Genomic DNA, 14,177 nt, shown 5'->3' on the forward strand with positions numbered 1-14,177 from the left:
GCATCGAGGAGAAGCTTCTTAATCGCGCCGTATTTGTCAGCGGCTGGCGGGCTCTCGAGGAGGCTCAGGGCGCGGGCCGCGGTGGCCGAACCGAGCGCTGCTACCACATGGTGGAAGTGGGTGTCGTCGACCGTGATGCCTCGCAGGGCGAACAGGGAATCCGCCTGTGCGAACCAAACCGCCGCGTGAGCCTCCCAGAAGGTAGGCAGTTTAAGGGCGACTGCCGTGTCCATGTCGGTAGGTCACCAATGAAGGAGCTGGGGCTCCCATGTCGATCGGAAGAATGGACGCGACAAAAAGCTGGAATTCATCCGAGTTGCTTTAATCAAACCAAACACTCAGGCACTCTGAAAAGCCCGTTTATCGGGCAGCAATATATATACATATTATCCCGGAGCGTTTGCCCAGGAAAGGCGAGAGGGGGCGTGGCCCAGCGTCCTGGCTGCGGCCTGGCAAGTTGAGGGCGAGCCTGCCCGGGCATGTCCGGGCATGCCCGGGCGTCCCGACCGAGGCCTGGCAAGTTGAGCGCGGGCCTGCCCGGGCGTCCTGGACGAGCCCGGCATGGTGATCGCTCCGCGTCCTTGATAGGTGCAAGGCGATTGTGAAAACCCAGCGGTAGCCACTACACCTCTGCTATTTTTCCTTCTGAGCTGTCAATCGTTATTATATTTTCATGCGAAGTTTTTTTTGGTTTCTTCTTAGTGGATTGCCCTTTCTATGGTTTGACCTTTTAAAAATGCTTTCTTGTATTCTTTATCCTTTTCTTAACTGGAATCTCATCAAACCTGATTATTATTCTCAGTTGTCGCCTGTCGAAAAATGATCCTTTCGTCACTTTTCATGTTCGTCTGCCCCACCAACTGTCATCCAGCTTCCCCAGGAGCAGATTTACTGTGTACAACCTCCATATCAAATTACCGATTGCTCCCTTCACCGAGGAAAAGAGGTTTGGCAACGAAAGTGGAATTGTGCAAGTTATAAGATAACAAATGTGTCCCAAGAAGGATATCCAGAGATTATTTCCATCAAGATGGCAAGTCGTGCACCAAGGATAGTGATTGACTTCTCACCATTACATATGTTACTTTTCTCTTCAACAATGACATTGATTTTTCACCGGAGAACTAGTTCATCACAGTTATAGAATTTGTAACAAAACAGTTATAGCATTTGTAACAACACAGTGACAGAAATTTTTATAAATGCAGACAGATAATTATCTGAGATATTTTTCATCTTTTCTGGAAGTTATTATAATAATAATAATAATAATAATAATAATAATAATAATAATAATAATAAAGGAATCTTATATAGCCCCATCAAGCAGAGTAAACGACCCTCATGGCGCTTTACATTATCATGCGAACGTACACACACCGCACACACATACATAAACATACACACACACACAGACACACCTTCACTCTTGCCCTATCCCTCTCCCTTATTGTGATGAAACAATTATTTTTGGCAAAATTTTAAAAAAAATTGAAATTCTTCTCTTTCTGTGAAACCACGTACCTTGGCAAATAACGGATGCATCTTCACTATGCCCACAATAGTGAGAGGACAAACCCAGCGGTGAACAATCTGAAAGGTCATGTTCTGAACCAGTACATTGCACACTATTCATGAATATGTATCCAGTTCCTTGTCCAAATGCAGCGCAGCACGGGACAGATCTGGCTGATCCACAACCGAGCTGGCGACACACCACGTGTGCATTTGTTATACTCCAATAATCATCACAGACAGTGCTCCAGGAACCATAGACCTCCATATACACCTCCACACGACCCTCACAGAGTCCACTTCCTCCTACTAGATGGACATACATCCCTGGAAAAAGACAACAAGAAACATATCTTCAGAATTAGATAATTATTTGTGCTTGTGCACTTTTTCAGAACAAAATATCGCTGTTTACTATTTTATAACAAGACGGCCATCTTGGATTATGACGTGGCGACCCAATTTTCAATGGCGTTCTCCCTTATGCATAGATACACCCACCCACCAGATTAGAAATTAGTAGTTCGTTTATTTTTCAAGATATTTCGCTCACAAGGTTCAGACATGTATATGGTGGCGGCCATCTTGGATTTCGCCGTGGTGACCCAATTTTCAATAGCCTTCTTCCTTATGCCTGGATACACCCACACACCAGATTAGAAGTTGGTACTTCGCCTATTTCTCAAGATATTCCGCTCACAATGTTCAGACATACATGGCGGTGGCCATCTTGGATTTTGACGTAGCGACCCAATTTTCAATAGTTTTCTTCCTTATGTGTAGATACACCCACACACCAGATTAGAAGTTAGTAGTTCGTTCATGTTTCAAGATATTCCACTCACAAGGTTCAGACATATATATGGTGGTGGCCATCTTGGATTTTGACGTGGCGACCCAATTCTCAATAGCATTCTTCCTTATACCTAGATACACCCACACACCAGATTAGAAGTTGGTACTTCGCTTATTTTTCAAGATATTCCGCTCACAAGGTTCAGACATACATGGCGGCGGTCATCTTGGATTTTGACGTGGCGACCCAATTCTCAATAGCATTCTTCCTTATACCTAGATACACCCACACACCAGATTAGAAGTTGGTACTTCGCTTATTTTTCAAGATATTCCGCTCACAAGGTTCAGCCATACATGGCGTCAGACATACATGGCGGCGGCCATCTTGGATTTTGACGTGGGTTGCACCCACACACCAAATTCGAATTCGGGCCTTCGCTTACGCACGCATGCACGGACGCGCGCACGCACGTTCGCACGCACGCATGCACGCAGGGGAAAACCATAGTCACCCTTTTGCTCTGCGGTGCGATGGGGGACAACAAAACATATCATAATCGTTTTCAGGACAACATAATAACTTTTGTGATGCTTCGTGTAACTTCAGATCTCTGTGGGAAAGAAAGTAAGCACAGGATGCCAATCCTCGTGTGGGATTAGAAGAATGCAAACCACCCCTACCCCCATTGCCATCCTCCACAATAATTGTGATTGATGTTTCGAGCTGGGCCTCATTATGGACAAAGAAGTCCAAATGACTATGCCCAAATAATTTTAGGCCGCCACTCTATTTTTGCACATAACCTTCTCGACGTGATTTGATGACAGATATGCATGAGAATAGTCCTGGGTTTTTTAATTTCTTGTATTCTGCTTTGAAATCTTTGAAAATTTCTTTGAAAAACGTTTTGAAAGATGAGAAAATCTGCTTTGCACAAACCCTACCATTTACCAAGAACTGGCACAATGGAATAGAGGTATGAACACTCACCTCTAAGCTCTATATACCCTGGATACATCAATCACTCGGCGCAGGAACAAACTGTCATCCCAGTGCTTCACTTCAATGTGCAGACCGACCTTGCCGGATGTGTCACAATCAGTGTCCTCGCAGTCTGTCAGTATTAGTTTGTGGATGTTAAAGTTCCCATGGTGTCCTTTGAGAAGATAAGGTGAGTACTGTTCATAATCCCAATTAAAATGATGTTTCTAGTCTTCATTAATGATCTCTCTGACTCTCTTGAAAATCCTCTTTGTCTGATGATTTATCTGATGCTGATGACTCCACCCTCTGCCGCTCCATCTTTCATCCCTCAGATCGGCAGACAGCAACCTCTTCACTCTCTCCAGACCTGGATAAAATTGAAAGCTGGTCAAACACGTAGAACATGCCTTTCAATCCTGACAAATCTCACACTCTCATCTTGTCTCTCACACACTCAAAAGACCATCTGAAAAAGCCTTCCATTTTCTTTCACAACTATCCTCTCGAAGAAGTTCTGTCACTCAAGCTTTTGGGTCTCACTATCTGCCATGATCTTTCCAGGGAAAACCATATTGCCAAGCTCCTCTTGAAAACTGTCGTGCAAAGTCCTTTCTCGGCACAATTGAGGTACTCACCACTTAACAAATCTTTCATCTGCTGTTCTGCTCTCTTGATGGAGTACTGCTCTCCCCTCTGGGCTGGTGCTCCTGCTTCACACCTCGCTCATCTTCATGCTGTAGAAACCAAAGCTTTCAGAATCATTGCTCCATCTCCATCTCCTGCGATGAGGCCGATTCTGAGGGCCTTTCACTCGCTTGCCGCAGGCACGTTGGTGGTCTTTCTGTCTTGCACCGACTCCTCTCTGGCCTAACACCCCCTGCTCTGTCTGTGCTCTGTCCCCCAAATATTCCTGCAAGATGCACAAGATCTGCCAGCAAACCTTTACTGGTGAAACTGCCCAAATCAAGGCTCTCTGCTCACCTTCACTCTTTCATTCCTCTTTTTTCCTGGATCTGGAACAAACTCCCACTCGTCTCAATCCCACTCCTCCCTCCAGGTTTTTAACCATCACCATTTACCATTTACAGAACAGAACAAAAACAAACAGAGTCATTAGTAAAAATGAACTTCTTTATACAGTGCCATCAGGAAGTATTAACACCCCTACACTTTTTCACATTTTGTTGTGTTACCGCCTGAATTTAAAATGGATTAAAATGAGATTTTTTTTTGTCACTGATCTACACATAATACCCCATAATGTCAAAGTGGAATTTCTTTTTTTAATTGTTACAAAGTAAATAAAAATGAAATACAGAAATATTTAATTTGCACACGTGTTCAACCCCCTTTGTCAATACTTTGTAAAAGCGCCTTTGGTAGCGTTTACAGCTTCAAGTCTTCTTGGGCATGTCTGTGTCAGCGTTGCACATCTGGATTTGGAGAGTTTCTCACATTCATCCTTGCAGATTTGCTCAAGTTCTGTCAAAGTTAAATGGGGATCATCAGAGAACAGCAATCTTCAATTATTCTCACAGATTCTCAGTGGGATTCAAGTCTGGCCTTTGGCTGGGCCACTCAAGGACTTTCACATTTTTGTTCTGAAGTCATTGCAGTGTTGCTTTGGCTGTATGCTTTGGGTCATTATCCTTTTGGAACATAAATTGTCACCACAGTCCAAAGTCTTTTCCACTCTGAAGCAGATGACCTGAAGGTTTTGCCTGTGTTTGGCTCCATTCATTGTTCCCTCTATCCTTACAAGTACCCCAGGCCCTGCTGCTGAAAACCATGCAATAGCATGATGCAGCCACCACTGTGCTTCACGTTAGGGATGGTGTAAGATAGGTGCTGAGTTGTACTCGGTTTCTGCCAGATGTAGCATTTTGTATTCAGGCCAAAGAGTTCATTTTTCTTTTCAACATGCCACAGAATCTTTCATGTAATGCTCTCAGAGATTTTCCCATGCCTATTTGCTTCCACCATGCATGCTGTCTCAGGAGTTGCACTCCACCTGGGCACTCTCCCATAAAGCCTGGATTTGTGAAGTGCTGCAGAGACTGTTGTCCTTCCGGCAGATTCTCCCATCTCAGCCAAGGAACTCTATTGTTCTGTCACAGTGGTCATTGGGTTCTAGGTCATGTGGAAGTATAAATCTTTACTTGTAATTAGTTATGAGATTGGTGAGTGAACAGGTGGTTCAAAGAATGTCAGGAATGTACCTCGGAGCATGGAACCTGGGAGTCCTTTTGTTCACCTTGTCACGGCCCCGGGCTAACACACATTCCTAAGCCCTTACTATTGTTTAAACATCGGGATGCAAATGAAGGGTTGGATGAACTCCCAGCAGGAGGGGAAAGGATTAAAACTTGCGGAGGAAGGATTAACAGTCAGCGGAGAAAGGATTAAGAACTTTTGTGTATTGGTGCGCTCATAAAACATGAACAGCGTCCTGGTAGATTTAGACTTGCCACCAGAACCCTTGTCCAACGGAACGAATGAGTGTCCATGTGAACAGCGCTGCGCAGAGGACCGGCTGAAGAAGAAGAACCATCGACTTGAATTACCAATTCGTTTAGCTATTGTAGTTCCTTATTGAATTGAAACAAGTGATCTATTAATTATAATAAATCCTTATTTGTAAAAGCTGTTTCGTTCATTGGAGTCTCCTGAGTCTTCTCAACATTCTCCAACAGTCACCTCCCTGACCAAGGTCCTTTTTACCGGGTTGCTCAGTTTTGTCAGATGGCCAGTTCTTGGAAGAGTCTGGGTCATTCCATATTCTTTCAATTTTGTAATGATGGAGCTCACTGTGCTCTTGGGAACTTTCAACACTATAGAAATTGTTTTATACCCTTCTCCCGATATATGTCTCCTCACAATTCTATCTCGGAGTTCTACAGACAGTTTATTGGACTGCTTGGTCGAGTTTTTGCTCTGACATGCACCGTCAACTGTGTGACCTCATATAGAAAGGTGTGTTTCTTTGCTGTCATGTCCAATCAATTGAATTGGCCACAGGTAGACACCAGTCAAGACGTAGAGACATATCAAGGATGATCAAAGGAAATTGGATGCACCTGAGCTCAATTTGGAAAGTCATAGCAAATGGGGTTGAATACTTATTGACTCAAGACATTTCAGCTTTTCATTTTTAATTATTTTCATCAAAAATTCCAAAAAACAATTACATTTTGACATTATGGGGTATAATGTGTATATCAATGACAGAAAAAACTCAATTTAAACCATTGAACATTCAGGCTGTAACAACAAAATGTGAAAAAGTCAAGGGGTGTGAATACATTATGAAGGCACTGTATGTCCTCTCACAATATCTCAGCGATGATAAATCTAGCAGGTCAATTCTATCACCAAATACTTCTCGCAATTATTCATGTTAGACACGAAAATATGAAGTTGAAGAAAAGCCAGGTTGTTCCATTTAACATTTCATTGAATACAAAATGTGATCAAATATTGCATTTCATCAATGAATTTGCTCAAAAGTACATTTCACACAATATAATCTGCTTTGACACCTGTTATTACAATTTAAGTGATTCATCTATTAACTTATTTCATGAAATAAGTTTTTTATTCACACAATAGTTTGTTCCAAAGCAAGAAGATTACCTTCAGGGAATGGTGTCAGTGGTGGTGTGGTGATCGATGTTGTATCTGTTTTTTCCCGACAAAGAAACAAAATTACAATTATAAAAGATTTGTTGTACATTTTTTATGGATTGTTCATGACAAATTTATTCCAGTCATTCTACACAAAACAAGCATTTCTCAAACTTGTCTGATATGCAGGGAAACTTGTGGAGCGGTTTCTACAACTTACTTCAAATTTTCATTGCATTTTTCTTCATAATATCGACTTCCCCATGAAAATGAGAAAGTTATTTTTCCAAAGAGCAGTCTGCTGATATTTTGTTTCTTCTTTTGCAACATTTATTTTTACTATTATAGAAAGATAAGAATATCCCATAATAACGTCCGTCGAGTCAAAATATCACTTTGAAGGAAAAAAAAGTTATAAGAGAAAAATGGAGATGAGGATGCCCAGAGGATACTTCCTTTTATCATTTATGGAAACTGTAACAATAACAATAATCAAAGGAAAACCAAATTTCACAAAAATGACATCGATTGACTATAATGCAGAGTTTTGTCTTAATTTACGATTGTCAATCTAAAGCAATGAAACTTTTACTTTACAAGATAGACAAGCTATTTTAATGGATGTCTAATTCAAAGAGCACAATAACCTTTCAAGATAATCTTTGGTGAGGAGATCCTTCACTAAGTTAAACATCTTCCCTCAACATCAAAATTCTTCAATGTCCACGATCAAGGAGGCATTTTAAATTGCAAAACCTTTCCTATAATATTCCGAATGATGAGTCTCATCTGAAGTGTTGCCCATGGAACCTTCCTTCTCAATGATTGAAAAATGATTCAACTACTTGATCCACAATTCCCCTCAAATTATGTATTTGCTCTCTCCTCCAAAACTACACACAACATTTTGATGAAACTTGACTACAACCTTCGTTACCTGGGATGTACCAAAGTTTGTTCACGGCATTAACAAATCGGGGTGTAAGGGGATCTACGGGTAGGTGGGGGGTAGGGAGGTTGGAAAGGGAAGGTGGGGGCCCCCTCAAAATAGGTATTTTTTTGTTTAAATCCTTATGATTATGTTTGTACGATTCTACATGCTGCCCTGTCTTCCAGCATCCATTTAAATTGTTTTAAAATACGGTGATTTGTTACCTCCGTCACCAAAAGTGGATGGAAGTTATGTTTTCAACCCGGCCTGTTTGTTGTGATCAAGATATCTCAATAAATTGTGGACGGATTCAGCCGACATTTGGCGGAGCGGTAGGGTATGTGACAAGGACGAAATGATTCCATTTTGGTGAAGACCCGGCTTGTAAAATTTTTATTGTGAATCTTCCCCATTGGGAGACAGGGCCAAAAACAATACATAGCAGGATATCTCAATAAGTTGTGGACGGATTTGGATGAAACTTGGAGGAGAGGTTTTGTGTGTCACAAGGACGAATCCTTTAGATTTTGGTGAAGATCTGAATATGGATTCGGATACGAGAATTATTTAAATTTTAAGTGATTCTTCACCATTGAGAGATCGGGCTAAAAGTGACATATAACATGATATTTTAAAAAGTTATGGATGAGTTATGACTAAACTTGATGGACGAGTTGGTTTGGTGACAAGAACAAGCAGAATCGATTTTGGCTCAGGTCCGAATCCAGATCCGAACTATCAGTCGATACAAAACAAACTGTTCAGCCTGGTGGAGGGATGAGCTCTTCCGAGTACCGTTCTAGTTTAGAATGCCTTTAGTCGGTGGAGTATACAGATTTATTCTACCAGGTGAGTGCACAGGGGTATTGCCCCTATATATTTTTTCATTCACTGATGAACATGTGTATATATTTTTGATTACAGTTCCATAACAACAACAACAACATGCATTTTAAGGCCATTTTCCCTGCTAGAGCGGGGGTTAGCCTTGCGGTCCCCATGACAATCTTCTCCATTTTTCCCTATTTTCTGCATCTCCCCTTGTTAACCCCCTTGCCCGCATTTCTTCTTCCACCATCTTTAGCCAAGTCTTTCTCGGTCTTCCCCGTCCTTTACTTCATTCTACATTAACTTCCATCACTCTTCTCAACCAGTCACTTTCATCCTTCCTCAATACATGACCAAACCATCTCAACCTGTTCCTCTTCACAGCATCAATCACAGGCAATATTCCCATCATCTTTCGCAATTCATCATTTGTCTTCCTCTCTCTCAACGATACTCCGCACATCCATCGAACCATTCGCATTTCCACCCTTTCCAGCCTTCGTTGCTGCTCTACGTTCATTACCCATGTCTCGCTCCCATAAATCATAACTCTTCTCACACATGCAGCATACACCTTTCCCTTCAGCTTCAGCGACACTCTCCTCCTCATCAGCACGCCACTCAGTTCCCGAAACTTCTTCCATGCACATCTCACTCGAGCAACCGTTGCCGAGTCTGATCCACCTTCTCCATTCAGCATGTCTCCGAGGTAGCAAAATGTTTTCACACCTTCCAGCTTCACGCCATCTCCAAGATCCAACTCAACATTTCCTCCATCTGCAGCTCCCTCTGTGCACACCTTACATTTGAATGTAGCTGCCACACTGGTAAATGACCCTCTCAGACCACTACATTTTTGATGAACCCACTCAGCACACATTGTACATTGAATGGAGTTCACTCCGACACCCTTCCTGCACACAGCACACGGCCACTTCCCAGTTCTTTCCACCTCACCACATGCTTTACCACTTGCCATCACCTTTGTCTTTCCGATATTCACCTTCAGACCTTTTGTCTCCATACATTCCTTCCACTTGTTCATCTTTTCCTTCAGTCCATCCATACTTTCTGCAATCAACACCAGATCATCTGCATACAACAACTCCCACGGTAAACCCTCCTTTACGTTCTGAGCCAGCACCTCCATCACAGCTACAAATAGTAGTGGACTTAGTACCGACCCCTGATGCACTCCCACCTTCACCTCAAACTCACCACTGTTCCCGTCCTTCGTCCTTACAGCTGTGCGCGCTCTTTTGTACATTGCCATCACTACTCTGATCAACCATTCCTCCACTCCTAACTTCCTCAATGCCCATGTCAATACTTTGCGTGGAACCCTATCGAATGCTTTCTCCAGATCAACAAACCCAAAAAACAACTTCTTCCTCTTATCCATGTACTTCTCCTGCAACTGCCTCACAATGAAAAGCGCATCTGTCGTTCCTCTTCCTGGCATAAATCCAAACTACATTTCGTCGATCTTCACTTTCTTCCTTATCCTCCTCTCCAACACCCTTTCCAATACCTTCATTCCATGCTCCAATAACTTTATCGCTCGGTACGAGCCACACTCCAGAGGGTCACCTTTCCCCTTGTATAGAGGGACGAGGGTACTCAGTTCCCAACCCACTGGAATGCGGCCTTCTTTCACCACCAGATTACAGATCTCTGTCATTCTCTTCACACCCCAACTTCCTGCTGCCTTCAACATATCTCCCACAACTCCCGTCGGCCCTCCCGCTTTTCCACTCTTCATTGCTTTTATCACTTCTCATTCATGAACATGTGTATATATTTTTATTGCTTTTGCTTTTATTGCTTTTTTTTTGCTTTTTTATTTTTTATTGCTTTTATTTATTATTATTATTTTATATTATTATTATTATATTATATATATATTATATATATTATTATTATATTATATATATATATATATAATATTATATATATATTATTATTATTATATTATTTATTTTTTATTGCTTTTATCGCTTCCTCAACTTCCTTCTCAGTTATCTTCTCTGCCGGTCCTAAAACTGGGTTACTCTCTATGTTTCCATCCCATTCATTCTCTGTATTCAACAGCATTTCCATATATCTTTTCCATCTTCCTTTAATTCCATCTGGGTCGACAACGATTTGTCCCACTTCATCCTTCAAGCAACTCACCCCCATCACATCACACCTCTCTTTCGCTATGTGCTTTGCAATCCTGAATACTGCTTTCTGACCCTCTTCTGAATCCAAGCGTTCTCCGAACATTTTCCTACATGCCTCCTGCGCCTTTGCTACCTCTTTCTTTGCAGCCTTCCTGGCTGCCTTATAACTTTCATCCTCTGCTGTTTCTGCTCCCGTACCCTTCGCCTTCTGCCACTCTTTGAACTTCTTCCTCTTCTCGTCAATCCTCTTTCCAACTTCAACATCCCACCACCATGTGGTGGGATGTTGAAGTTGGAAAGAGGATTGAACATTGGATTGAACAAGTTGGAAAGAGGAAAAGTTCAATTGAACATTGAACAGTTACATGAACAAAGGTATTGAATTTTATCACTGTCTTTTCGTTTGGAACTATGACGGGGGCTTCACTAAACATTCCCATCATTATCAGCACTCACATATCAGAGTCATTTGCAAAGAAATTGAGGAAGTGGGTGCTCGTTTTTGGACTATGTTTGGACGATTGGAGTATGTATGCGCCGAATGCCTTCACCCCATTGGATGGACAGCTCTCCCAACTGCACCCATAATCTACAATGTCACCTTTTCAAAGCGAAGGTGATAGTATGCTAGAGGCTCGGAAATAATCTGTATTTAAACTGCAGTATCACTGTATATGTCCTCTCACTATATCTCGGCGATGATACAACTAACAGGCCAATTTGTTCCCCAAATAATGCTCTCAAATTAGTCATGCTCCACAAGAAAAAATGGTCAGGTCGAAGAAGAAAAGCCAGGTTGTTCCATTTAACAGTTCATGGATTACAAAAGGTAACCAAATATAGCAATTCATCAATTATTTTACTCTAAATAACATTTCACAAAGTATAATCTGATTTAAGACCTATTATTACAATTACAATTACAATTATTACTATTATAATCACCTATTAACTTTTTTTTTTTTTTTTTTTTTTTTTTTTTTTGTATACTGAATCGAGGCTCGTGAAAGAGCTAACATTTATTTCACAAACAAATCAACCAGACAAACAACATATACAAAAAGAGGGAGCGGAAGACAAGATGGGGAGAGAAGGGGAAGCACACAACCACAACATTTGAGAGCAGGGAGAAGTGTGGGAGGGAGAGGGCTTGGGGGCAGGAGGCGTGGGAAGGGGAGGGGGGGGGGGGGGGAGAGGTATAAAACACAAGGGGACCGAAATTAGCGGGGGTAGAAAAGATCAAGGTTTTGGATGGGGGAGGATAAGAGATGGTGGTGAACAGCTGTTTTAAAGACCTGGAGGGTGGAGTGGGATTGAAGAGAGTGAGGGAGTTTGTTCCAGAGGTGGGAGAAAAGAGGAATGAAGGAGTGAAGGTGAGCAGAAAGTCTTGATTTTGGCAGTTTAACCATAAGAGGGTTGCAGGCAGATCTTGTGCGACCTGCAGGAATATTTGGGGGACAGAGCCCAGAGAGGGAACTTAGTTCATGAAATATCTTTTTTAACTCACACTATGGTTTGATGCAAAGCAAAAATATTACTTTCAGGAGTTGTTGTCATTGGTGATGTTGTTGTAGTGTACAATGTTGTAACTGTTTTATACGGCAAAGAGAAAAAAAATTAGACCTATAAAAGGTTTCTTGTACATTTTTTAAAATGGATTTTTCATATATACTTAGTCAAATTTTAGACAAAGCAAGCATTTGTCAAACTCGTCTGATACGTAGGGTTATATGTGGAGCTCTTTGTACAACTTACATCAGATTTAGATTGCATTTGTCTTCACTACATCGAGTTCTCCACGGAAAATGAGATCAAGGTATTTTTCCAAATAGCACTTTGCTGATATTTTGATTCATCTTTTGCAACATGTTATGATTCATACTGTGATAGAAAGATAAGAATATCCCATAAATAATAAGATCCATCACATTAAAATGTCACTTTGAAGAAGGCAAAGGCGAATAGACAAAAATGGAAGTCTTTCTCCTCCATGAGATACTTTCTTTTATCATTTATGAAAACTGTAACAATAACGATAATCAAAGAAAAACCTCTTTCCCAACAATGACTTACCGATTGAATAAGATGCAGACTTTTGTCTCCGTTTACAATTTTGAATCTAAAGCGATGAAACTTTCACTTAACAAGACAGATGAGCTATTTTCATGGATGTCTAATTCAAAGAGCATACGACTAAAGATAATCTTTGGTGAGGACATCCTTCACCAAGATAAACGTATTCCGTCAACATCATAAATCTTCAACGTCCGCAATCAGAGACATTTTAAATGGCAAAACCTTTTCCTAAATATTCTGAATGACGAGTCTCATCTGAAGTGTTGTCCATGGCACCTTCCCTCTCAATTATTGATACAATGACCGCTACTTATTTTTGACGAAATATACGACATCTACTTATTTTTGACGAAATATACGACATCTACTTATTTTTGACGAAATATACGACATCTACTTATTTTTGTGGTCCATAACTAAAAAATAATTCAACCACTTCCTCAGATAACTCTCCATTCTACCTTTACTGTGAAATCCCCTGAAAAGTGACAGGTGTGCCATTGCAGCATCACTTTGATGATTTGGAACACATTGGAATGTTCACATGATGAAGAAGAAGTCCGACATTTAATCTCAACAAAGCATACAACCTGAACCTATTTCCCAGGTATGATCTGCTCAACAAATTATGTTCCCCCCTGAAGTGATGAATTTTGGAAGCATTCCGACAACTTGTTTGGAAAAACTTGGTTTGTCTGACTACATTTCTGGGTCCTGCATATAAGATTGAACAACAACTCAGATTCACAGGAGGAACGGGGCACAACCCGATTACTGGTACTTCTGTTTATCAAGGAGATGTTCCTGTTCTTTTGAGAACGTGAAGGCTCAAGGTAGATCAGACATGAACAATGGACTAACTAAATCGATTCCTGTTTCGCTGAAATGTTGAAATTTATGAAAGTTTCCACTTGGGAGGTGTTCAGTACCTAGGAATGTGATCCTTGTTATTGTTTATCGAAGATTACAAATGCATCGAAACGCGTTTGCAAAACGGAATTTACAACCAGTTGATTGGATCCATTGTGTATTTGTGAGATTTATTTTGTCATTCACCATTGAACACATGTTTATATTTTTGATGATACTTGCTTGAACATATGCAATGAATTTAATCACTGCTCTTTTGCTTGAAACTTTGACGGGGGCTTCACCAACCATTCCCATCATTATCAGCCAAAGGTGGGTGGTCCGCTTCGGAAGTCCGCTTATCCGCTTATCCGCTGCAGCAGACTAACGTTTTCGAAGTGGATAA

At 41.2% G+C, this 14,177-nt stretch overlaps 1 protein-coding gene across 1 annotated transcript in view; it reads right to left on the minus strand.

The window, feature by feature from the left end:
* LOC144889062 (scavenger receptor cysteine-rich domain-containing protein DMBT1-like) overlaps positions 1 to 14,177 on the minus strand; it is a 129,990-nt gene that overhangs the window by 88,115 nt on the left and 27,698 nt on the right. Inside the window, exons 4-5 of the mRNA XM_078768875.1 lie at positions 6,932 to 6,976; positions 1,525 to 1,842 (exon numbers count right to left, since the gene is read on the minus strand). Of these exons, the coding sequence (XP_078625001.1) occupies positions 1,525 to 1,842; positions 6,932 to 6,976 (363 nt within the window). The remainder of the gene's footprint in view (positions 1 to 1,524; positions 1,843 to 6,931; positions 6,977 to 14,177) is intronic.

The sequence above is a fragment of the Myxine glutinosa genome, unplaced genomic scaffold (assembly GCF_964187855.1).
Source record: "Myxine glutinosa unplaced genomic scaffold, kmMyxGlut1.1 SCAFFOLD_636, whole genome shotgun sequence".
Taxonomy (NCBI): domain Eukaryota; kingdom Metazoa; phylum Chordata; class Myxini; order Myxiniformes; family Myxinidae; genus Myxine; species Myxine glutinosa.